The sequence below is a fragment of the Grampus griseus genome (genome assembly GCF_964374135.1).
Source record: "Grampus griseus genome assembly, chromosome: 3".
Classification (NCBI taxonomy): domain Eukaryota; kingdom Metazoa; phylum Chordata; class Mammalia; order Artiodactyla; family Delphinidae; genus Grampus; species Grampus griseus.
In genome coordinates, this window is record NC_139019.1 from 36,455,644 (window position 1) to 36,481,061 (window position 25,418).

Sequence of the window (25,418 nt, forward strand, 5' to 3'; positions counted from 1 at the left end):
GCTAGGCTACTGGTTCTAAATGTAACATGGGATGCTAAGGAATGATAATGGATGACTTTCTCTTGCTTAAGTGGTATGTAAGGGGTTTAGACATGAGGGAAAAGGAAAAAGAAAAAAAAAAAGAAAAGAAAAGGAGGAGAAAATAATGAAGTGGTGAAGGGGTGATAAAATATCAGGGATTCACAATGCCTCAGATGGCTGCTATTTCAGACGTATAACTGCCTCAAGATAGAACTATTAGAAAGCAGCTGATGGGTCTTGAATTGTAGATTCTATGAATATGTCAAGTTATCCTCAAACAGGGGCAGTGCCTCAAAAAAGGTTAAGGATGAGCTAACACATATGTTTATCAGTAAAACATGTTAACATAAGGTCCTTGAAAGAAAAGAATAATGATGATAGGAAATAATAATTATTATGGAAAAATGCCTGTTTAAAAGAATTCTTAATTTGCAATTAGGATTAATTAATTAGAAGTATTAAAGTTAATAATATTTTTAAAGTTCTTAATTTTGCTCTTTAGAATTAAGTTCCAGTTAACCCCTGCTATTCATAATTAAGTTATCACTGTAGTGAAATTATTAGGTTATATTTAGTTGACGGTTACGTGAAGTTGGGGATATATTGACTTAATATTTTACCTCATCTGTTATGGTTAATTAAATGATTCATTAATATCTTAATGTCATTGCTCATTGTAGGAAGCATGCCAAACATTTGAAACTTCCTCATTAATGATAACACACATACTGACAGATTAGATATAGGTAAAGGTAGACAGGTTTAGGCTGAAGAATTATTAGGTGAAGTATAAAATGAGGCAATACTTTACTGCCAGCACCATGAATCTATCAAATGGTAATTGGATGCACGTGTTAGCAGCAGTAAAAAGTCACTGTCCAGTTGTCCACCTTACATGGGAATCTACTCTGAGTGTCACCTTTGATTTATTGTTCCAATTAGGACATAGCGTTCAAAGAAAGAATACAACTGACCTGATTTAAAAGCAAGGAAATCTTTAAGGTCATTATTTTGTGGGTGACCCAGCTCCCTTTTAGATATCTTGAAATTTTCTATTTGTGCAAAATCTGGACTAAATAAATACTTGGTTTTAAACTAATTCTGTAAAACATTGACACACTTTATTCATTAATTCGGTACCAGAGTGTCACTGGTGGCTTCCCAAGGTGCAGGTATATTTTCTTACACTAATTTTATAAGGCACATTTCTAGGTTATCACTTGTTATACCGACTGACCAGCACAGGTAGAGGTAATAGGCACTGAAAGAACAAGTCCCAATTATGAAAAGTAAATATTTTTAATCTGCAAAGCCAAGTAACAAACACCATTTGTCAAATGGCAAAGGTAAATGATCTTAAAACATTGCAATATATCAATACATGAAAAATTAAGATACTTCTGCATAAAAAGCTTGAGACAAAATGAGTTTCATTACTCTGCTAGATTGTAATAAAACTGTATTAAAATTATCATAAATCTTATGCCCAATTTTACTGGAAAATTAAAGGAGAACTTTAATTTCTGGGAGGGAAATGCTAATGTTTTACTTACACTAAGCAAACATCAACTATTAATGCTGACAAATGTTGGAACAGTAATACTAAAAACGTCATCTGAATTACTCTTCATTGCAAAGTTCACAGAATTAATGTTAAGATAGATTAAAATCACTTTGAACTAATACGCATGTATTATTCTTCCTTCTGAAGCATAATAAAGAAATATCATTTGTACTGCAATTTTGGATAAGTGTACAGACATTTAAGGCTTAGGAAAGATGGAGATATTCATAGGCAGCTCATAAATGTGAGGAACATTAGCTCCATTTCAAATGAGCCGTCAACTTTTTTCCAACATTTTGGCTTGTGGAAAGTCAGACGTTTGGATAATAAATGGGGTTTGCCTCTGAACATTAAGGTAATTGTGTAGGAATTTAAAGTGCTCATTCCGGTTCTACCATAAGTTCATTAAAAAATGAAGAAATGAACTGGAGTAAGGCTTTTCGCTCTAAACTCGGTAGTAAAATTGTAGAGGAAAAGTGCATGCAGTGGAGTTTCCTTCATTGTATAAGGCACAATTCTTCTTCTTTTAAGCTCTGTGCTTAAACATCATTTTGAAAACACCTGTTTTTAAAGAATGGTGCATGCCTTTCGGTAATAGATTACTAAAATACTCAAGACCTAGAGATTGGTGTCTCTGAATTCTCATACTCCAGTATTGGCATGTGATTTCTGCCAACTGTTTTCTTGAGTTTCGTGTAGTAGACGGTTATAAATCAGGTTTATAAAGAGGAAACTCTCTGTAATTGTGCATTTTTAATGGATTTATGATAAATCCATCAAAGTGGAGGGTCCATATGGTAGGAATGCAGTAAAGGTAACAGGACAGTGTCATGTAAACATTAAATAGTGCCTTCCACCTTCATAAATCCTCGATCCTCATGATTTAATGCTGCCAGTTATAAATTATGCAACCAAACTCTAGAAACAACCACAACTTAAATAAGACACCAGTGGAAGCCATAAGTTTTATATAGGTTTTTCTTCCCAGAAAACTGTTGTATATTTATTAGGAGATAATATTCAAGTCCTTATTTTCCTCAAAAATTATTTTCTTATTTAACTTCCTAAAATAAGCTCTAGTCCTGCTTAAAAAGTAATAATGTAAACCTTATTTACAAGACAATAATCAGTCATTTCTATGTGTTGGAATACCTTTTTGATTTGCGGAGTCATTTTAAAGCTTCAGGTCTCTAAGATTTGCTCCTTTTAGAGTCATACATCAGAAGTTTCTTCAGCAGCCCAATTTCACACTTGTACTTACAATCAAATTGTTTTATTACATGTGGGAACAATTAAACATTTGGCCCTCAGCTGTAAACAATTACTATATACAATCATATTCATGGATTTTTCTTAGTCATGTATTCCTAATGCCTTCTGTGAGATGGATGTATGTGTACATTGTGTGTCCATGAGCAGTTATAGTCTCAAATGTAATATCAAAAGAGAGATTTCACCCAGAGAATGCACTAACATTGTCTGATAACATGCAGACACCTGCAATAATAACTTTAACATACTCACTCTTTTCCACTGTCATTTTACTGCTCTTCCAATTTCCTTCTGATGAACAGTTGGTGTGCATAGCAAAAAGGCAATTAAGGATCTGGATAATTTGGTTTTTAGAGTTTTGTGGTGTCTACTTCTGATATATCGACAGCAATGTTGTCAGTAGTAGCGAGGTAGAAGAAATAAGTAATGATAAAACCAAATCGACTTGGGCTTTAATCTGGCTGTCAATTTCTAGTTGAATGACCTTGGGTAATTTACTTTTTTTCAGGGTTAGTTTTCATATTTGAAAAATGTGGATAGTCCTATCTAAATCACAGAACTATTATGAGTGTTAAATGAGATATATATTTAAAGAAATAGGGCACATACTGCATACTCAGTGCACACTGATTTCTCTAATGTCTCACATACTCCTTTCCTGAAAAGACTCATAAGCACTGTGGCTTTCCATTTTGAGAGTATCTATCCTTGACTCTCTCAAGTTTAGGGATACATTTTCTTTTCACTAGACTCCCCTTTTCTATAAGTGACAATCAGGGGAGTAGCCCACAGCTGTTTTACTCACATCCAGAAATAAGTCCACTGGTTCCAGTTGCACGGGTACCTAACAGCTGTATCCAGCCTTTCTAGTAGGCCAGAACTGGAGACGAGTGGTAATGTTTCAAGGGCAAAGCTCTAGATGTAAAGAATGATATAACAAACCTAAATGAGCCCGAGCATATCTAGTGACAGATACGCCACAGCTATGCTAAATTATTCAAGCTTTCTCAGACTTCTAGCAGGAGAAACATAATTCATCACTGCTCCCTTTATTCTACTCTCATATAATGGCAAAGGAGCAAACAAAAAATACCCCACCCCTAAAAATTTATAATAATCACTCAAAATGGAGAAGAGTTTCTCTAGCACATGTAATATTTTTAGAACCATCCAATTTCTGGGAACCAACTTTGGAGGTAGAAGTTAAAAATGATTTTTCAGTGCTCAAGGGTGATTTCCTTACTTCTCTTTTGTTAGCATTTTGCTGGCAAAAAGCCAGTAAAACAGTTGTTTAATTACCCAGGACCATCACAAACATGTAACCTCTTAGATAAGCTGTTACTGTATTTTAGCAGCAGTAATACTAGGGTCAAAAGTAACAAAGAAAATTAAGCTTCAAATAAGCAAACCTTAAAAGAACAGCTTTGTGTATTGAGAATAATTAATAACTTGTTTAGGAAAATGTCACTGAAATGTGGTTTTTGGACAAGGAACTGACACTCTTCAGAGGTTAGATACCCTAATATTTAACAGGCTACCATTTGGTGGGCTGGCTGGCTGGTTACCCTGTAGGCATAGCAAAAGTTTGTTCTCATGTAATTATGCAACATTTAGACAATATCTTAATGATACCATGTAGTTCAGCTGAATCAGTCCAGCTGGAAACTGTAGCAGCATTCTGATTACCCAGCCACATGTGAAATGAAAGCTGTTTCAACCTCTACTATTCACTTGCTATGTCTTGATACAGATGTTCTTGGAAAACCTAAATTATTTATGGTTTGACATTATTTAACATAGCAAGCTCCACCCCCTTTCATTTTCAACCATTGATTAGGATTGCATTACTATATGATATTATAATTTTAACAGGGACTATTAGTTATCATTTATCACATGGAAGACGTATTAGTATATTTTAAACAGGATGAAAATTTTCCACACTTGTTTTTACACGATAAAAATCATATACTTTTCTCTTTGCAGATAATTCTTACTGTAAAAAGATATTTTAATGTGTACACTGGAAACCATTTGCTAAATGGTTAATCACACAGTGATCATTATTTTAGAAAACGGTAATTTAAGTTGCATAAATAAACTACTATAGATTGCTCCTTACATCACATCATAAAGACACTTAAAATACAGCAATAGCAAAGTCAAGTTAGTGTAAAAAAAAATTTGCTCAAGGTTAACACTCTGAAATTTTATTATATTTCTTTGAGTTATTTCCATGAACTAAAAATACAAAGAATTTCAGTCCCTGTGAATTTTTTTTTTTTTTTATCTCCCAGCTCACTCTTCAGTAAGTGTTTGGGCCACTTCTTCCCCATCGTCCTACCTGGATGATATCACAACTCTTGTGTTTTAGAAGTGAATAAAAGTATTAAAATTTTAAATTAATAACCATAACATCTATACATCATATCTAATAAATTCAGGTAACAAGTTACTTTGGAGCAAAAAAAAAAAAAATGACATTACTTCAGCTACTTCTTATGAATAAGAATGGAAAAAATATAGGTAATGGACTATAGGTACATCTCTGGTAGTAAACATCAAATGGAATACTTTAAAACACTTACACAAATCTTTTTTATTACTTGTAAACATATTGTTAATTTTAGTAAATGGAAATAGCAGCTGAGGAGGAACAGAAGTTAATGTTGAAGGTATGTGAGTCCCCAAGTAAGAAATATGTCTTATTTCTTGTAAATCTTTATTTTAAAAAGATAATGCTAAGTTCTTCTTAACTGTCTTTCCCATTAATACCAGATACTTTCTGGGCTAAGGAATCATGAAGTATATGACTCATGTATTTTAAGTTAGCTAGCAAATATATGCTTGGAATTCCCAAACAACTGACACAAAAAAATCCTTTGAAAAGGTGACTTGGAACCACCTTTGAGATAATGCTAAATGGTCATTAAAGATGTTTAAATGTTATTGTCTTCAGTGTGCCATTACATAGCCTCAGGGATCCTTTCAAATTGCAATCAATAGAGGATGAATAAGTCTCACCACTTGAAAGTAAGCAGGAAAGGAAGCCAACAGAGTAATCTGGCTTTGCTGGACTGATTCAGGAAGAGACACAATGTTCACTCCTCCTCTTCTGGTTCTCCCTCCCCCTACCCAACCCACATCCCTGCAAGAAAGAAAGAAGAGAAAGAGCTAAAGAAGGAAAGAGGGAGGGAGAAAGGAAAAAGGCAAGAAATCCAAGGATGGAGCATAATTTGTACTGAGGTGAAAACCTCATCCTATGGGATAAACCAACACCATGGAAACAGACTTATGACTTTTACTTTGAAAATAAAAGAATGACAATGAAATTTGTGTGAGGTCTGTGTGACTCCAGTCCCAGATGTTTACAGTGCTGTAGTACTATGGCTCTGCAATATGAGAGGTTTGAGAAGAAACGAGTACAACAGGACACCACAAAGCAGCGCATATGCTATTGACAATGCAGACATGAGCATCATGTTACCAAGAGAGAAGGCAGGCAGAAGACAAATAGCAGCGGTGGTGCCTGAAAAGCTAACTTCATGGACTGCAATCACTCAAACCAACATGAGGGACCAAAAAAAAAAAAAAAAAATCAAAACCAGAAAAATGCTTTTGCTCCTATCTAGAGGGGTGGTAGGGTAAAGGGATGGGGGTGGGGGAGAGTGAAATTGACTTTTCTTTCTTAAATAAAGTTCCCATAAAGTCCCTATAATTGACAGCGGATAATTATTTTCAGCTTGAGGAAACTGTCCTGAAACTCTTAATAAGATTGCCAGCCAAAAGAACAAAATGTGTTTACTTGAGCCATTTCCAGGAGGGAGGGAAAGGAGACTTTGGGGTGAGGTGGGGAAAGGCGATGGAGACAGAGAGGGGCATCTATGCACTGCAACAACTCTTGGACGCCCTGCGTGGTCCCGCGAGTGACAAGCCAGAGAGACGGGGCGGGCAGGGTGGCAAAGAGCCTGGGTGGGGGGTGGGAGGGAGCGCGCTACGGGGAGGGGGTTAGGCGGCGCAATGTATACACCCGGGGGGGGCGGTGATTTAGTGTGAAAGTATTCCACTTAATCATTTTACAGGAGTTGGGGACGTAAATATTTAGCTGGCCACATCTGGAACAGATTCCCCCCCCCCTCCGTGGGGTGGGGTGGATAATTGGAAGGAGGGGAGCGCGCATTTGTTACTTACTGTACGGGCAGTTCTCCTTCTTGGTACCGCTGACCTTCCCGTTCTCAATCTTGAGAAAGTACTTGGTGAAAGAGAAGAGCTTTCTCCAGCGGACATCTCCTTGGAGGTGATTGTAGCTCCGCACATGCCTCCCCGCACTGGAAGGAGAGGAGAAGGACGAGGAAGAAGAGGAGTTGGTGGCCTCTGGTGACACCATGCCCTGACCAAGGGCTTGGCAGGTGACAGGGACGGAAGACACTAAGAACAGCAACAAGAAGCAGCAGCAGCAGCCGGGCAGGTGGGGAAAGGCTGAGGCACAATGTGTCAGTATCCATTTCCACATTGTACTGAAACTCTCGGCACTGGAAATTGTCTCATCAGAAGGAACATACTGGAACGGTAAGACCTGGTGCGAGGCAAGGAGACAGCTGGAGGTGGCGGCCGCTGGTTAGCTCCCTCTGGGCTCGGATCTGGCCAGAAGTGAAAGCACCAACATCCATAACTCCTCGGAAGGGCCGGCTGCCTCTTCTCGCTCCTTTCTCGGATCCGCTGCCGCGCGCCCCTCGGTCTCCCGGTGAATGTGGACGTGGGTGGCCGCAGTAGCAGGAGCTGGTGGTGGCCGTCGTGGTGTGGGTAACCCTCGATCTTCGCTCCCCCGGGAGTTACTTTGTTCTCTTCTTCACTCCTTTCTTCACCATGTTAGATGCAGAAAAAGGTCTGAAAAACAGATGACAGCACGGTGAACAAAACCCAAAGGGGCTGGGGTGGGAGGCTGGGGGAGGTATCTGCGCCCTTCTGCGGTTGGCACCTTCTGGTCCCTCTCCGCACAGCCCCAGCTTGCTGGCCAGTTCTAAAAGTGAGTCCCTTTGAGTTGTCAGAACTGGAGTCAGCTGCCCGGTCGCCGTTGTTCTCTTCCCCCTCTTGCTTTCTCTTTTTGGTGGTGCCTGTTGATTTGAAGCCTCCAGAAAGTCACTTCTTGTTTGGAGGGGATGGCGGTTGGTGTTTTGTTTGGCCCTATTTCCCTCCCCCCGCCGCCCCCCTTCCTTTGGAAAGCCCGCTTGTAAACAGGTTGAAGCCTGGAGTCTAAATGTCAGTGATTCTAAGCCAGAGGTGGGCTCTGCCTCTGCTGGCCAAACCTCATTTGCAGGGGTGGAGAAGCGGGGGGCGGGCGGGGGGAAAGGGGGTCAAACGGCGGTGGGACATCTGAAACCCTCGGCTGCTGGGAACGCCGAGGAGAGGGAGGGGGAGGGGGCAGGGAGTGGGGAGAGCAGGGGAGCCAGGAGAAGGGAGCGCGATGCCTCTGCCTGGAGCTCGGGGGCTGCGGGTCCTTTCCTCGCCACCCGGGCCGCCGCAGCCTGCAGCCTCCGCCAGCGCCTCCAGCTTGGGCTAATTGCTGCGAAAGCGTCCTTGTGCTCGCAGCGCTGGTCACCGGAGCGAGCAGTATCCTCACGCTTTCCGAGTTTTGCTGTCTTCCAGTCTGAACCAATCCCCTCTGGGGAGCCCCTTTCTCACTTGTTTTCCAGTATAGGATTTTTTATTTATTTTTTCCTTTTGGCAGTGAAGTACTTGAGAGCCACCTGGAGCCTGGGGTTTGGCTGACTTTTTTTTCCCCCCTCGCTCGCAGAAGCAGGGGAGGGCTGAGGGAGAAAACAGAAGATGCTGAGGATAAACCCTCCAAGGCAGTAGATTATAAACTGGTGGGAGCGAGCAAAGAAAAGGAAGACATAATTAGCTTCCTTTCCTCCTCTTCTGCCAGCTTCCAAGGAGGTCTCTGCTTTAATGAATCACTGATTTCTCGCTTCCTTTGCTGAAGTAAAAAGTTCACACTTTGGCCCTCTCTGACTTTTAAGCTCAGGGAGATTTATCACCACCCCTAAAAGTCGCCTCTCTCGGCGCAAATGAAATCAGGGACCGAAATGACCGATTTCTGATAGCTAACAAGGGTCGTTTACAGAATAACGCGTGCACTTCAAAGCGAACTCACTTTATTGAGATTGTGAAGATTTAACCATACGATTTTGCCGAATATTCTGCTGGTTCCTAGGCAATTTCCTTTGCACTTTGCCATCAAGAGGTATTTTCTTTCTTCTGTCTTCAAATTTTAATGTTTAAAGGGCTCTATTTTATAAAATAACTGTACCACCAGCCTCCCTCTCTTTTTCACATTCACCACCCTGAAACTCCTTCATTGCTAATAAACTTGCTCATGTCTCAGGTACAGACAGAATCAAGTCCCTGGCTAGGCAGCCTTTGCCAAGGATTAAGAGGCACAAAGAAGGAGATACTGTGATAATCCGTTCCAATCTGAGTAAGAATTCCTAGAGAGTCTCTTTAAGAATTACTCTAAACTAGGGACAGCCTGACTGGAAGAAGTGACTGAAGATGTATTGGTATAAAGTATTTATGTTCTGTAAGGCAGTTGGACCTTTGTGTTATGTTGAAGCGTGTGAAATTGCCAATATTTTATGGTTTTTGACCTTCAAAAGTGGCAGTTTCATATGGTTCAACCTAATTTTTAGGCAGCTATCCTAAGAGGGTGGATCACTTCAAGGTGAACTTGGGAGTTTGACCTCTGCAACTGTAATTCGGAGGGAACTAATCAGGCGAGCTTGTGTATATACTACAAACCAGAGTCCCAGCAATGTACGTTTGGTCTCAGTCTTCATTGAACAGGAGAAAAGACAAAGAAATTAAAAAATCTACCTTTGGAAATGGGCTTTAGGAATATTGCCTAATTATGTTGTTTGGTGACTTGAAAAATGACTTTACACCGTGCTCTTATAGTTTCCTGTGCATTCAGAGCCTTTGAAACAGAACATTTTAATACTAGAATCAGGATTTTAACTGCATTATTTATAAACCATTGCAATGCTTATTCAGAAGACTTTGACAATGTGGTACACACAGTAGATTTTTATATTCAATGTAATTAGCTCTGATTTCTGTAGCTATTAATTGGAGAGTTAAGCAAATAAAGAGCATATGTCAAACAAGTCTGGTTCTTTCATTAAAGCATGGATATTTAAAAATAAACTCACAGTGCTAATTTCAATTTTCTAGTTCACTGTTTTATACCTGAGCTGAAAAATGCCTAAAAAAGAGTGTAGTGTTTCTAAGGAAATAGTTTCAGCCCAGTTGTTCAGCAGAATCCAAATGTTTGAATTGACAAGTAATTAAACCTACATGTTTTTTTTGAAAATAAAAATATGTTTGATGAAACCGTACAATAAAAATCCTGCCATGAAAAGTTACAGAACACATGAAGTTATTATTTTGAGGTTTCTCTGCACTGGGCACCAACAGTATTGGTGCCAGCTTGAGATCCTTTCAATTCTTTTAACTCACAATAGACAACCCCCCACCCCAAACCTCGAAAGTAGTCTCTCTGTCTCTCTCTGTCTCTGTCTGTCTCTCTCACACATACACACTCTCTCGTCTCTCTTTCACACACACACACATCTACCAACTTTCTTCTCCAGTAGAAGAAGCTGTTCAGACATTTAAGTGAGAGGTTTTGTGTTTTTATTCTGTCCTAAATGGGAAAAATACATCTTTAAAACTTCCATATTAAAATCTGCTTGCGGCAGGTGCAGTGTTTAAAAGTTCTAGAGCCCTTTCGCCTCTCTTCCGTACAGCGTGATGACAGGAAGGGCATTTACAAAACAGCCCAAAGGAAAAGCTGACATAGCTTTTTAGATTATATCTCATTCTTCTTTCTCTTTTCTGTACAGCCTTTCTTTTATAGCACAGTTGAATCCCTAAATACTCCACTGCTTTGCATTGTTAGGTCACCTCTTAGGTTAGCCCGAGAAAGCCTGAGAAAAGTTCCACAGGAAAGATGCACTATTTAACGGAATTCAATCTCTCCCAATAGATTTGAATCACTAACATAAATGTATGAATGTAGATTATATCTCTGTAATGAGGCCTGAATCATTCTCAGTTACTTCAAAGGACTGAAATTCTACCTTCCTTTTTTAGCAGCAATAATCAGGTCTTAATGGATTCCTTTATTAATTGTTTCTCTGCAACGATTGAAAAGGACAGTACAAGCTTCAGATTAGAATGGTACCTACTAATTCTAAAAGGCAGTTTTTCTCTTCTTTCCAACCTCTGGAAGGCATGCTTTATTTCTATGCCCTAAACATATCCAGTAATGTTAGGCTAAATCTTTACTGGGGGAAATAGATGTGGCCTTTTGTTAAACACGATGTCTTGAGAAATTATTGAGGCTTTTAAAAGCAAGACTGTGGCAGCAGCCATCGAAGAATCCTAAAACGTGGTTATTTGACCTCAGAGAAGCAGTTTGTATATTTGCTTCCAGATCTTTCAGTAGCTATTCTGTTGAAGCAGTTGGATTCTTTATGTTGCCTGGCACTATCTGTGGTTCACTTACAAGATGTGTGTTCTATTATGTGCGATGTTATTGGCAGTGTCAGTAAGCTGCTTTAAATAATACCAAGTCAGGTCAAAAGTCAGCCAGGCTGTTCTACAAAGTAGACATGTGCAGGCCTCATTTTTGAAGTGTGCAGTGCAGCCTTTATGAGTACGTACTCCAGCTCGTTTTTTCTTTGGGATACGGAAGATGCCAGTTTTAAAGCTTTGTTGGGGCTTGTGGTCTTACTAGGATGCCGCTAGAGGTGATGCTAATAGTCATAATATCTGGGGGAAAATAAAATAGTGATATCTTATTGGTTTTTAACTAGGGGTTTCAAATGAAAGGACAAGAGGTCTTACCTCATGGAGAGTAGTGTAATACTGCAGAGCCAATGGGACTCTTAGCAATAATTGAATCTAACTCATTCGTTTCATAGGTGAATGAACAACTGATGCCCAAGTCACTCAGTGGTAGAACAGAGTTTGGAACTCAGGTACTAGGTTATGGGCTATTGTCCTAATTTTTTGGTAACACCTGTCTTGTCTATTTTCTCTTTTCCCCTCTCTGCTCCTCTTCTCCTTATCATTGACCACTCATCACTCTAATGTCGGAGATGCCAGCGGGGAAATGATAAAAAGGGTTAGGAGGCTTTACTTATGGAAAACCAATATTTCTTTGTTACAGTAGATTAGCCAGAGAAAAGTAATAAAATAGTTTAGTGTTGAATTATTAAGTACCAGTTGACTAGCCAAATAAATATTGAGATTTATTTGGCAAAGGGGGCTATTTTATCAAAGCCTGTGAAATGAACACAATTGGAAAGCAATGTATATACATATTTCCAGAATATTCAAGAATTTTTTAAAATATATAATCTGAATTTATAAGTTATCCTCCAGAAAATTTATGGCAACTTCTAGAAAAGTAGATTTATAATTTGATTCTTCTTTCTGTATTCTACTATTAAGTTTCCGTAAAGCAGTATGATATTTCAGAGCATAAGTATTGGCTTAAACAATGTTTTTCAAAGTTTGAAACTAATGTAAATTTCCTATTCCCTAGCTTTCAGACAGACTTAATGATCTCTTATTGAGAAGGAAAAATGGTCAAGATGGTGAAAAGGACCTTTTGAAGGAAAATATATTCTATATAAGGATGTTTAAATCATATAATAAATCACCAAAAATTCCTGGAAACTGAACTCTGCATCTTGGCACCAAACACAACAAACATATTTCCACAAAGCTGCTGTTTGTCTCCTTCCAGCTGATGGTAAACAGAACCTTCCCTTGACAAAGCTGTGAAGTCTCTGAAGAGTTCTGTTTGTTTTCTGTGTTCTCAGCTGTCCCTTTGTCGAAATGTGCCTCCTTTCACTTCAAGCTCTCTAGGTTTCTTAGTCATATATCCTAGATCAAAATTTTAAGCATTTTGATCTCAGTCATTTATGTTTGTGAATTAATTGGCAGGTCATAGCGTTTTCTTTAAAGTTGCAATGCTTTATAACAACAGACATTTGTAGTATCTTCATTTCTCCATCCATTCACTGATTGGTTTTTATTCAACTAATGTTTATTGATACCTATTGTGTGCTAGCTGGGCATTGTACATTTTTCAGGATTTTACCAATAAATGAGAGCAATTTACCTTGCAAAGAGCATGAATGAATGAATGAATGAACAAATGAATGATTTTAGGCACTTTATTATTGATGGAAAAACAGGGTTATCTTAGGACTCAGACAGCAAATGGAGAGATTGAGAAGAGAAAGAAGAGCCCCTGAAATTTCTTTCTGGTTGTTCTACTCCTTACAGGAAGAGCTGAAGGAAACCCTGAACTCTGTTCTCAGCTTCATGAAGGAGCAAGACTCGATCTTTGGCGGCTTTATGGCCCTGGCACAACCCCTACAGTTTCTCCTGCACTCTGGGGATTTTGGCTATGTCCTTCCTGCTAACTGAACCTGACTCGGTTTCTTTTCCTTCTGTTCTCAGATTCCTGGATGCACATTTTGTGTTTTCTAGCTCTAGAAATATGTTAATTATTTCCCGCTAAGAGTTCCCTAATCTATCTGCTGCTGTGTGCTTCCCATTAAAACATACATATCATCAAATATAATTTGACCTAACATCCGTTCTCCCTATTTGACAAATTTTTCTCTGATAAATAGACTTTGACAAAGATTTATTATCAATGAATTAGTATTCATAGAATATTACAAATTAGTATTAACAGAAATATTATTGTTTTGGAGGAATGCAATATGCACGGTGCTGGTTTTTCTTGGGTTGGTCCCCAGACCGATTTTCTGCCCTTTTCTGCTCAGCTCTGTTCTGACATCTGTGCATCACCAGTGTCCCTTGGACGGATGGATGACTTGCAGTTGGTTTTGGCAGTGGGAGAATGGGATCTTCAGAAGATTAGAGAACTTCTGGGTATTTCTTCCTCTCCTCCTCTTTGTTTCAGTGTCACTTTTCTAGGAGTGGCTGTGTCCCTCCAGATCCTCTCCTCCAGGGCTCCAGCTACCACTGGAGTTCCTACAATATTTCCTCCCCTCAGCCCAGAAGTGCAAGGAGTGGTAACAGTTCCTCTCTATTGCTAATCTGCATCATCCTTTGCTCTTTCCTTTCACATACATACACCTCTATAACTAGTAATTTTGTTCAAGTCTCTTCACATGAAGCAATGAGGGTAAATTTTGTGTCCTAGTCAGGACACCAACTACGGTATATATATTCTGATAACCAGCGTATAATAATATACATTTTGTATATATGCAAAACTCCACAGGGGAGTGTAATTTAATACAAAGTACCTTGGGGAGCATCTAGTGCTTGCTTGACGTGCTATATTCCTTGAGCTGTACGAAAGATAACGACACGTCATTTGCCCTCAAGAAGTGTAGAATCTAGTATTAAGTTTTGATTGATTATCGTGGAAGTTTTTTGATTTGGTGAATGATTTTGAAGTACAAAATTAAAGAGTAGAACATTTTGGTTACCAAATGTGCAATAGAACACTTTTACATAAATAAATTTAGAAAAGGAATTCAGTAAAGTAGAAATTGTGTTCATAAAAAGGATATGTATTTGTGGAAAGCTATAAAAAGCTCTATATTAAAATTAGCTTTCTTCTTTTTAGTTTGGTATGAAAATTTAACTGTTTCCTAATTTAAATCTTTACTAATCTTTAAAAATCATTAATTTTTTGTGAATAAATATGTTGTACTAACTGACCTTTGCTTATAGTTTAGTAAAGAAAGGAAGGAGGGGAATTAACAGTATTATTTTCTGGCCTACTTTGTTTTTATATAAAAACAAATCTTTAAGAACAGAGATGTAGGCAGGCTTGAAATATACAGTTGGGCATAAAAGCTGGTTATGGTACCAAAACTCCCCAAATTAAATACATATACAGATAATTTTGTGAGCTGACCACCTTTCAGACAATTCCACAAATTTGACAGAAGTATAATTTGTTATAGAAATCAATATAGCCTAGAATATATGGAGCGCAGATCAAGGATTTCACTTTTATCCTCTCACTTTATCACCCTGAACAATGATAAAGCTTTATAGCTGGAAAAGACTTTTAACTTCCTTAGTTCTTTATAGGTGAAAAAAGAAGAAGAGAAAAGGCCTGGGAAGATGAAGCAAGCTGTTCAGGATGACAGTGATGAGCCAGTACGTATGCACTAAAATAGCAAATTGCAAGAATTTCAGCTTTCACATACTTAATGGATGTAATCTCCTTGCAAGAACAACAGTGGCCCCTGCTGAGGCTGTGGGACAGGGAGGGAGAAAAGGAACATTTCAGAATTTCCAGGGCATTTAGCATGCTGTTTGGAGAATTCTCAGGGTTTATTCCAATGCGTGCCTTTAGAAGAGCGAGTCCCTGTGGTTAACATATGAAGTTACCCCCGAATTAGGAGAGCATCTACATAAATCCTAGCTAAGGGGTAAAGAGATTGCTCTTGGAATAATAGTTCAAAATATGTCATTTTAAAATTAATCAAGAATCTATAAGGGCTTCTTCTTGTCCCTGCCATTCTGGCTTTTATGTTCCTATTTCAGTTATCAGTGGAGGTTTGGATAATTTGGTTCGATATGTTTAAATTTTATGGGCAGAGAGAAAAAGGACTTAGAAATATTTCTTTGGCTAACTTGTGAGAAAGAAATATTATTTTGTCTTTAACCAAAATTATACTCATTTGTGCATGGATTAGGGTATGCGCTTCCTACTTTATAGCATTACATTTTCTGGATTTATGTATTTATCTCGTATTGGTTTTACCTATATTTGCCATGGTTAAAAAATAGGAAAATATATATGAGAAATATTTTAATCTCATATTTTCTGCAATTAGAAACTTAATTGTGGGAAATCACCTTACCCATTCCCTCATTCCTATCATTACACACACACACACACACACACACACACACACACACCTTTAAGCACTTCTTGTTAGCTATCTAGTTTTGTTTTGAATTATTGAAAAATAAAGCCTGTCAGATCATTTAGAATTGATTGAAAAATAATTTTTTTAACTCCAAAGCTTGAATTAGGAAGATGGCCAAAAATTACAGTGGCTCATTTTCATTATTTTCTCTTTTATTCCAGTTTTATTGAGAAATAATTGACACGCATCTCTGTATAAATTTAAGATATACAGCATGATGATTTGATCTACATATATTGTGAAATGATTACCACAACAGGTTTAGTTAACATCCATCATATCATATAGATAAAACAAAAAGAAAAGAAAAAGAAAAAAATTTCTCCTTGGGATGAGAACTCTTAGGATCTACTCTCTTATCAACTTCCCTGTATATTATACAGTGTTAGCTATAGTCATCATGTTGTGCATTACATCCCTACTACTTATTTATTTTGTAAACCTTTTGACCACCTTCCTCCAAACACATAAACCACTTTTGCACTAGTTCAATATTTACCTATAACAGATTTTTGTTATTTATACAAATTAGTACTGGATGCTCTCTGTTTTAGAGGTCAACTTCTAGATTGACAGAAATAAAACTAGCAAAAGAATTACTTAGTGGAACAGAGAAAGTAGTCTATTGTAATTGGAAGGCAACTATGAACATTTGGTTTATCAAAGAAAGTTAAATGTTACAGTAATAGAAACTGTAGACAAACTGTGAGTTCTTTGTCATCAATGAATAAGATAGCGGAGGAAGTAGAAAGGAGTATTGACCTTAGAAGTACACGTTGAAGTCCAGGGAGGTGGAGTAACCTGCCCAAATGGCAGGATTCCCACACAATCCTGTGAATAGAAAAACACTGGGTACACAGATTGAGTACTTTGAACCTCAGAAATGCCAGTTAGCAAAGTTTGGGGGTATCTGTTGGGAAGATCCAGTGGGTAACAGCAGTGGTACTTTGTAATGATGTCTTTTTGTAGTTTTCTTTTTTAGATACCTCATTTTATTATTTCTTCCAGAAAGTTCAGGGTTCTGAATGTAGGCTCAAATGAAAGCATGTCCTCTGCTTCTTTATTCCTTTTCTAAATGCAGACATTTGTTCTGCACAACTGCTTCTTCTGCTTCATTATTGATATTGCAGCAGTAACGGTAAAGAGAGCCTTTTCCCATAACTTGGGGGATGTGCTTTATGTGTTAAGTTGCCCTTCTCCTTTTATCCCTTGGGGGCAGAGACCTGACTTCTGAGCTAATTTTGTGCCAAGATAAAAAATAATTTGGTTATCTTACTTAGGAATTGAAGGCTGATGGCTGCACATAGATTCTACATAATTAGTAGAGAAAAAAAATTTCACACTATTTGAGGACATTCCCAGTGAGCAACTGGCACTTCCTTTGGTGAGGATTCTTAACACAAGACCCCAATCTGACCATTAAAACCTGAGGCATGATGCCAAATCATTTTTTCAGAGAACAAAGGGAGCCATGGGGGTAAAAAATCCGTATTTACTCACTGCTTAAGAATTAGAATTTAGGTAACAAACTGCTGTCATTTTCAACTTTGCTTTTGTATTTTGAGTTTGTCAGATGAATTTTTGTTAATGTACTTTTAAATTAAGTAAAACTTTAAATTAGAACAAACATGGAACACCTAAGGAGTGGATCTCCCATTATCAAAATGCAAAATAAAATTGACTGTGATGTTAAAAAAATTTATAACTAAGCAAAGCCAGTGAGAAAAAGTGACTAGTTTATCTTTTGGTAAATAAGCAAGGGAAATGAAATACAGACAGCAAGGAAGCCACATATTTGGTAAAGACAGAAACCTCAGATTTTTTTTTAATAAAGCAATTTTCAGATTTAGCAACATAAAGTATAATTAGTTTTGGTACGTAAGAACATTTTATTGATAAACACTACCCTTTTAGGCCTACTGAAAATACACAAGGCTATATCCACATGACAGCAGATAGATGTTTTAGGAAGAAACTAATTGCTGTATAAAGTTTTGGGAGCCAGTTTCATGTACATCATTTTTTGTCTTGAAGATATTTGCTTCTGTCACTTGGAAGGAATTCATTTTTTCCTGTTTGAATTGTCTTTATCACCAAGTAGATTTTCCAAAGCTATTCTGCTGAGTGACTATTAGGGAAAATTGGAAATCTGTGCCTGACATTATGTTGGTAGGTGGAGAAAGAAAAAGCTCTGTACCCTCTAACTTCCATCAGGAAAGAGCAGAATCTGGAAGTAAGTTACTATTAAGAAGGGATGAAGGGAAGGTGAAATATTTTGTCACACAGGCTGTTCCCTCCTAGGGCCCAGTGGTGGGGGATGGAGAGAGCCCAGCCACTCTGCTCGCATGCAAATGGAGGGGGTTCTGATCCAGATCCCTGCCTTTCATCAAAGCAGCTGTAAGACCAAGAGCCTGAGACTTGGCACTTTCCTCTTTTGGTAGAGAGAAGTAGACGAGGCACTGTTCTCAATTCTAAGGGTGTGTAAGGTTCAGTGGAGGAGGCTGGAAGCTTAGGTAGGAGCATGACAGGAGGGAGTGGTTGCTCCTTTGGTGCACATTTTTTAAAAGCAAAACCACTTTAAGAACCCTAACATAAGTCATCACTCTTCTCTTGTAATGTTTTAGTTTCAGCACTGTTGTATGGATATTATCAAAGTTAGTAATAGTAACATGCTTTTGTTTAAATGGGAGAGAATCTTTTATAGAATGAGAAAGTAATGTGTTTGAAACTGGGCAATACATGGAAACTCAAATCAGTCTTTGCCTCAGCAGATGTTGTGTATGCTACGTGCTGTTGAATATTATTTTGGGTTTATTTTCTGACAGAGGTGTATTTCTTGGAACTGTCTCTTATAGGAAAATATGCAGTTTCTCAGCCTTCACTTTCTATACTTTCACATTGCTGGAGACTGCCCAAGTCTGTCCAGATGCAAGTTAGATGTAGAATGGCAAATGCTTGTTAATCTGTGTTTTAATTATCTCTTCTAATAGTATCTTCTACAGTTGTTCATGTGGGGGGAAAGAATGACTCAGAATATTTGTCAGGCTTTTGTATGTTATTATGTTTATAAGTGTAATCATTGTAATTATTACATTTGCAGGTGAATAGGAAAAGAGGGAAGGGCACTAGCCCTGGAAGTTAGGAAATCTAGATTATATTTCTAGTTCTAACACTAGTAATTTTGAGGCCTAGCATTAATATTTAGGTAAAAGAGTAGATACCCTTTGGTTCTAAAATTCTCTAACATGTGAGACCCAGAATAATGAAGGATGTATTTTACCAGTACTGCATATGGCACTAGTAGGAACAAATAGCATTTAACATTGAGAGTCTGATCTTGTCACTTGAATTATTTGTGGAATAATGGAATGATAGAACTGAATGCCCATTTACTATCATACTCTATTTTCATTTTTCTCCCTACAGTGGCACAAGAGGCAACTACGGTCCAGAAAGGAAAAATTACTTGCCCAAGATTATCCAGCTAATTAGTGACAGAACCTGTAGAAGCTGTGTGCCCCAACTTTCCAATATTCTTTTCTCTATACCCATCTTTTGAAGCAAATGGAATGTAAAATTTTTGTTTTTAGCAAGATAATAAGTAATAGAGTGAGAAATGTAGTGAGTAAATGCAAATGTAGATAAAGGGGAACTCTGACTAAATGGATTTTTTAAAAAAATCTTATGCAAGTTACTATAAAAAAGACTTTGGCATAAATCTGGCTACTTAGGATGGAAAGGGGTTGGAAGTCAAGTCCATGGTACTTGATGAAAGATAAGAAATCAAGAGTAACCATAGGTGACCCTGATGGGACAAGACAATTATGATTACTTATTTATAATTATATTTTACAGTCCTCAATGATACTGAAATAGTCTGCAGTTGAACGTTCTCAGCCAATAGGAATTAATTGAAAAGAAATTATCAAAAAACTACATGAATGAGCAGAAAAATGATGAATTATTTTTTAATTTTTTTTTTATTTTTTAACATCTTTATTGGAGTATAATTGCTTTACAATGGTTTGTTAGTTTCTGCTTCATAACAAAGTGAATCAGTTATACATAAACATAGGTTCCCACATCTCTTCCCTCTTGCGTCTCCCTCCCTCCCATCCCTCCCTATCCCACCCCTCTAGGTGGTCACAAAGCACCGAGCTGATCTCCCTGTGCTATGCGGCTGCTTCCCACTAGCTATCTATTTTACATTTGGTAGTGTATATATGTCCATGCCACTCCCACACTTTGTCCCAGCTTACCCTTCTCCCTCCCCATGTTTTCAAGTCCATTGTCTAGCAGGTCTGTGTCTTTATTCCCCTCTTACCCCTAGGCTCTTCATGACCTTTTTTTTTTTTCTTAGATTCCGTATATACGTGTTAGCATATGATATTTCTTTTTCTCTTTCTGACTTACTTCACTCTGTATGACAGACTCTAGGTCCATCCACCTCACTACAAATAACTCAATTTCGTTTGCTTTTATGACTGAGTAATATTCCATTGTATATATGTGCCACATCTCCTTTATCCATTCATCTGGTGATGGACACTTAGGTTGCTTCCATCTCCTGGCTATTGTAAATAGAGCTGCAATGAACATTGTGGTGCATGACTCTTTTTGAATTATGGTTTTCTCAGGGTATATGCCCAGTAGTGGGATTGCTGGGTCATATGGTAGTTCTATTTGAAGTTTTTTAAGGAACCTCCATACTGTTCTCCCTAGTGGCTGTATCAATTTACATTCCCACCAGCAGTGCAAGAGTGTTCCCTTTTCTCCATATTCTCTCCAGCATTTGTTGTTTCTAGATTTTTTGATGATGGCCATTCTGACCGGTGTGAGATGATATCTCATTGTAGTTTTGATTTGCATTTCTTTAATGATTAATGATGTTGACAATTCTTTCATGTGTTTGTTGCCAATCTGTATATCTCCTTTGGAGAAATGTCTATTTAGGTATTCTGCCCATTTTTGGATTGGGTTGTTTGTTATTTTGTTATTGAGCTGCATGAGCTGCTTGTAAATTTTGCAGATTAATCCTTGGTCAGTTGCTTCATTTGCAAATATTTTCTCCCATTCTGAGGGTTGTCTTTTCATCTTGTTTATGGTTTCCTTTGCTGTGCAAAAGCTTTGAAGTTTCATTAGGTCCCATTTGTTTATTTTTGTTTTTATTTCCATTTCTCTAGGAGGTGGTTCAAAAAGGATCTTGCTGTGATTTATGTCACAGCGTGTTCTGCCTATGTTTTCCTCTAAGAATTTGATAGTTTCTGGCCCTACATTTAGGTCTTTATTCCATTTTGAGCTTATTTTTCTGTATGGTGTTAGGGAGTGTTCTAATCTCATACTTTCATATGTACCTGTCCAATTTTCCCAGCACCACTTATTGAAGAGGTTGTCCTTTCTCCACTGTACATTCCTGCCTCCTTTATCAAAGATAAGGTGACCATATGTGTGTGGGTTTATCTCTGGACTTTCTATCCTGTTCCATTGATCTATCATTCTGTTTTTGTGCCACTACCATACTGTCTTGATTACTGTAGCTTTGTAGTATAGTCTGAAGTCAGGGAGCCTGATTCCTCCAGCTCCGTTTTTCTTTCTCAGGATTGCTTTGGCTATTCGGGGTCTTTTGTGTTTCTATACAAATTGTGAAATTTTTTGTTCTAGTTCTGTGACAAATGCCAGTGGTACTTTGATAGGGATTGCATTGAATCTGTAGATTGCTTTGGGTAGTAGAGTCATTTTCACAATGTTTATTCTTCCAATCCAAGAACATGGTATATCTCTCCATCTATTTGTATCATCTTTAATTTCTTTCATCAGTGTCTTATAATTTTCTGCATACAGGTCTTTTGTCTCCTTAGGTAGGTTTATTCCTAGATATTTTATTCTTTTTGTTGCAATGGTAAATGGGAGTGTTTTCTTAATTTCACTTTCAGACTTTTCGTCATCAGTGTATAGGAATGCAAGTGATTTCTGTGCATTAATTTTGTATCCTGCTACTTTACCAAATTCATTAATTAGCTCTAGTAGTTTTCTGGTAGCATATTTGGGATTCTCTATGTATAGTATCATGTCATCTGCAAACAGTGACAGCTTTACTTCTACTTTTCTGATTTGTATTCCTTTTATTTCTTTTTCTTCTCTGTTAGCTGTGGCTAAAACTTCCAAAACTATGTTGAATAAGAGTGGTGAGAGTGGGCAACCTTGTCTTGTTCCTGATCTTAGTGGAAATGCTTTCAGTTTTTCACCAGTGAGGACGATGTTGGCTGTGGGTTTGTCATATATGGCCTTTATTATGTTGAGGAAAGTTCCATCTATGCCTACTTTCTGCAGGGTTTTTTATCATAAATGGTGTTGAATTTTGTCAAAAGCTTTCTCTGCATCTATTGAGATGACCATATGGTTTTTCTCCTTCAATTTGTTAATATGGTGTATCACATTGTTTGATTTGCATATATTGAAGAATCCTTGCATTCCTGGAATAAACCCCAATTGATCATGGTGTATGATCCTTTTAATGTGCTGTTGGATTCTATTTGCTAGTATTTTGTTGAGGATTTTTGCATCTATGTTCATCAGTGATATTGGCCTGTGGTTTTCTTTCTTTGTGACATCTTTGTCTGGTTTTGGTATCAGGGTGATGGTGGCCTCATAGAATGAGTTTGAGAGTGTTCCTTCCTCTGCTATATTTTGGAAGAGTTTGAGAAGGATAGGTGTTAGCTCTTCTCTAAATGTTTGATAGAATTCGCCTGTGAAGCCATCTGGTCCTGGGCTTTTGTTTGTTGGAAGATTTTTAATCACAGTTTCAATTTCAGTGCTTGTGATTGGTCTGTTCATATTTTCTATTTCTTCCTGGTTCAGTCTTGGCAGGTTGTGCATTTCTAAGAATTTGTCCACTTCTTCCAGGTTGTCCATTTTATTGGCATAGAGTTGCTTGTAGTAATCTCTCATGATCTTTTGTATTTCTGCAGTGCCAGTTGTTACTTCTTCTTTTTCATTTCTAATTTATTGATTTGAGTCATCTCCCTTTTTTTCTTGATGAATCTGGCTAATGGTTTATCAATTTTGTTTATTCTCTCAAAGAACCAGCTTCTAGTTTTATTGATCTTTGCTATCGTTTCCTTCATTTGTTTTTCATTTATTTCTGATCTGATCTTTATGATTTCTTTCCTTCTGCTAACTTTGGGGTTTTTTTGTTCTACTTTCTCTAATTGCTTTAGGTGCAAGGTTAGGTTGTTTATTTGAGATATTTCCTGTTCTCTTAAGATAGGATTGTATTGCTATAAACTTCCCTCTTAGAACTGCTTTTGCTGCGTCCCACAGGTTTTTATGAACTCTTTCATCAGGTGATTTCTAGGAATTTACCCCAAGAAAGTAGTCCTTGGGCTTCCCTGTCATCTGTGGAAAGGTGACTTACGTTTTAGTACCTATCTCACTTTTGCACTAACTGGACTTCAACCTTGCATATTTTGGTCCTGTCTCCTCTAGGATACTTCTTTAAACACAGAAGTTTGCTTTTATCATCACTTTGTGGGTTTTGTTTTTAATATGCTTTTGTTTTGCTTTATTTATTTTGGGAAAACTTAGACTTTTTATAAAATCTTCGTCTAATGATTTGTCTTTATCCATATATTTTCTCAGTATGATTCTATACTACTCTGTGTACTTTCCCTTTAGAATGCTCTCCTTATTTCTTATATATCCATGCTTAGGGGGTTCATACATTGAATTCTTAATCGACACTAATCTCACTTCCATTTAAGTGGTTCTTCCATTAGCTGGAAATAAAACTGATTTTCACTTTATGAATTTCCCAATCCCATTTTCATAAAATTATCTAGTAATTAATTTTAACAGCACCACAGTGCACAATTCTGGGGTCCATCATTCCTGTGTTAGTCTATGTGAAAAATGTCTCCTGGTATTTTGCAATGCATTCACAATGCTGAGATTTATGTAGCAGACACTACCGGCTGCCAAGCCAAGAACTATTGCCAGCCTTTCTCTTTGTGACATAGTTGCTAATTTATTTGGTAAATCCACCCTCCTCTTCAGGACCATATAACTCTCTATATACTATTGTTTTTGTTGGTGATTGGTTTTAGGATGGGCATGTAACATAGTTCTGGAATAAGGGAAGACTTCTGGCAACCTTACTGATAAATAAAGAGATGCCTTTTTTCATATGCCAGCCATTGTCTTATGTAGATGAGGTCTCTGGAACAATGGCAGTTTGTGTCTATGAAGGGAGGTGTAGACTACAGTAAGCAGCCATCTGCAGTGACTGAAACTCTGATGAAACCACAGGCTTTCTAGTCTGAAACACCAAAATACAGAGTGATGACCTTAACCATTGGAAAGTGAAGGCAGTTCTGGAAAGTGAAGAGTCAGAGAACTGTAGTCCCAAGTTTTCTTTACAAGCTCTGCATAATTACCTGGCTAACCACTGAAACATGCATGTGTGGAACAAACCCTAGCTGAAGATAAAATAACTGAGCTGAGATCTGAGCTACTGAAGAATTTGTACTTTGAATCCAATCAAATTAATTAACCAGAGAAATATAATAGATCCACAGCGTATCATTTCCAATGTCTAATATATAACCCCAAATCACTCAACATATGAAAAATCAGGAAAATATGACCCTTTCTCAAGAGAAAGGACAATTAGCAGATACCAATACCAAGATAACCCAAATGTTGAAATTAGCGTAAAAGGACTTTAAGGAGTTACTCAATGAGGCAAATTAAGGTAAAGAAAAATATGCTCACAATGACTAAAAAGGTAAGAAATCAAATCATAGAGGTAAAAACATTCAAAAGGAAAAACAAATAGAAATTCTGGAGCTGAAAAATACAGCATCCTCAACAAAAATGTCACTTAATAATATAATGGATATTTCAAGGAAAATAATCAGTGAGACTCAACTGGGTGAAAGCAATTATCTAAAGAATATAGAGAAAAAGATTTTAAAAACATAAAAGAGACTCTGGGGCTTATAGAATAATGTTATTAGTTCTAATATATATGTAATTGGTACCCCTAAGGAGAGAAAAGAGAAAATATGGCAGGAAGAAGGAGGAGGCAGAAAAGGAGGAGGGAGAAATAGTGGCTGAAATTGTGAAAGACAAAAATTTATAGATTCACAGCAGCTCAGTGACTTATATGAAAAATATCCCTAGATCTCTTAAGTAGATTGAATTATTATAGAAAATTTTATCATGCAATAAACTGCAGGCCCAGAGGGTTTCACTGATAAATTCTAAGAAACATTAATGAAGAAATAACCCAATATTACGCTAAACATTTCATGAAAAAGGGGAAAAATTTCTCCCGAATTATGATGAGACTAGTAGAAAGTCTGACTAAGGCACTGCAAGGGAAAAAAAAGAAGAAAGAAACTAATGAACAATATCCCTTTTGAATATAGATGAAGTATATATGCTAATAATGAAGTATTAGCATAACAAAACATTAACATAAAAAGCACATTAAATCTTGACTAAGCAGTTTATCTTAGGAATGTCCATTTTAACATTTAAAATCTATTTTATTAACT

The 25,418-nt window shown here is 37.4% G+C and overlaps 1 protein-coding gene across 1 annotated transcript in view; it reads right to left on the bottom strand.

The window, feature by feature from the left end:
- Positions 1–7,370, bottom strand: part of FGF10 (fibroblast growth factor 10) — a gene marked incomplete at both ends in the record, with an annotated part of 78,941 nt that extends 71,571 nt beyond the window's left edge. Inside the window, one exon of the mRNA XM_082650610.1 lies at positions 7,049–7,370. Within this exon, the coding sequence (XP_082506736.1) occupies positions 7,049–7,370 (322 nt within the window). The remainder of the gene's footprint in view (positions 1–7,048) is intronic.
- Positions 7,371–25,418: the final 18,048 nt, after the last annotated feature.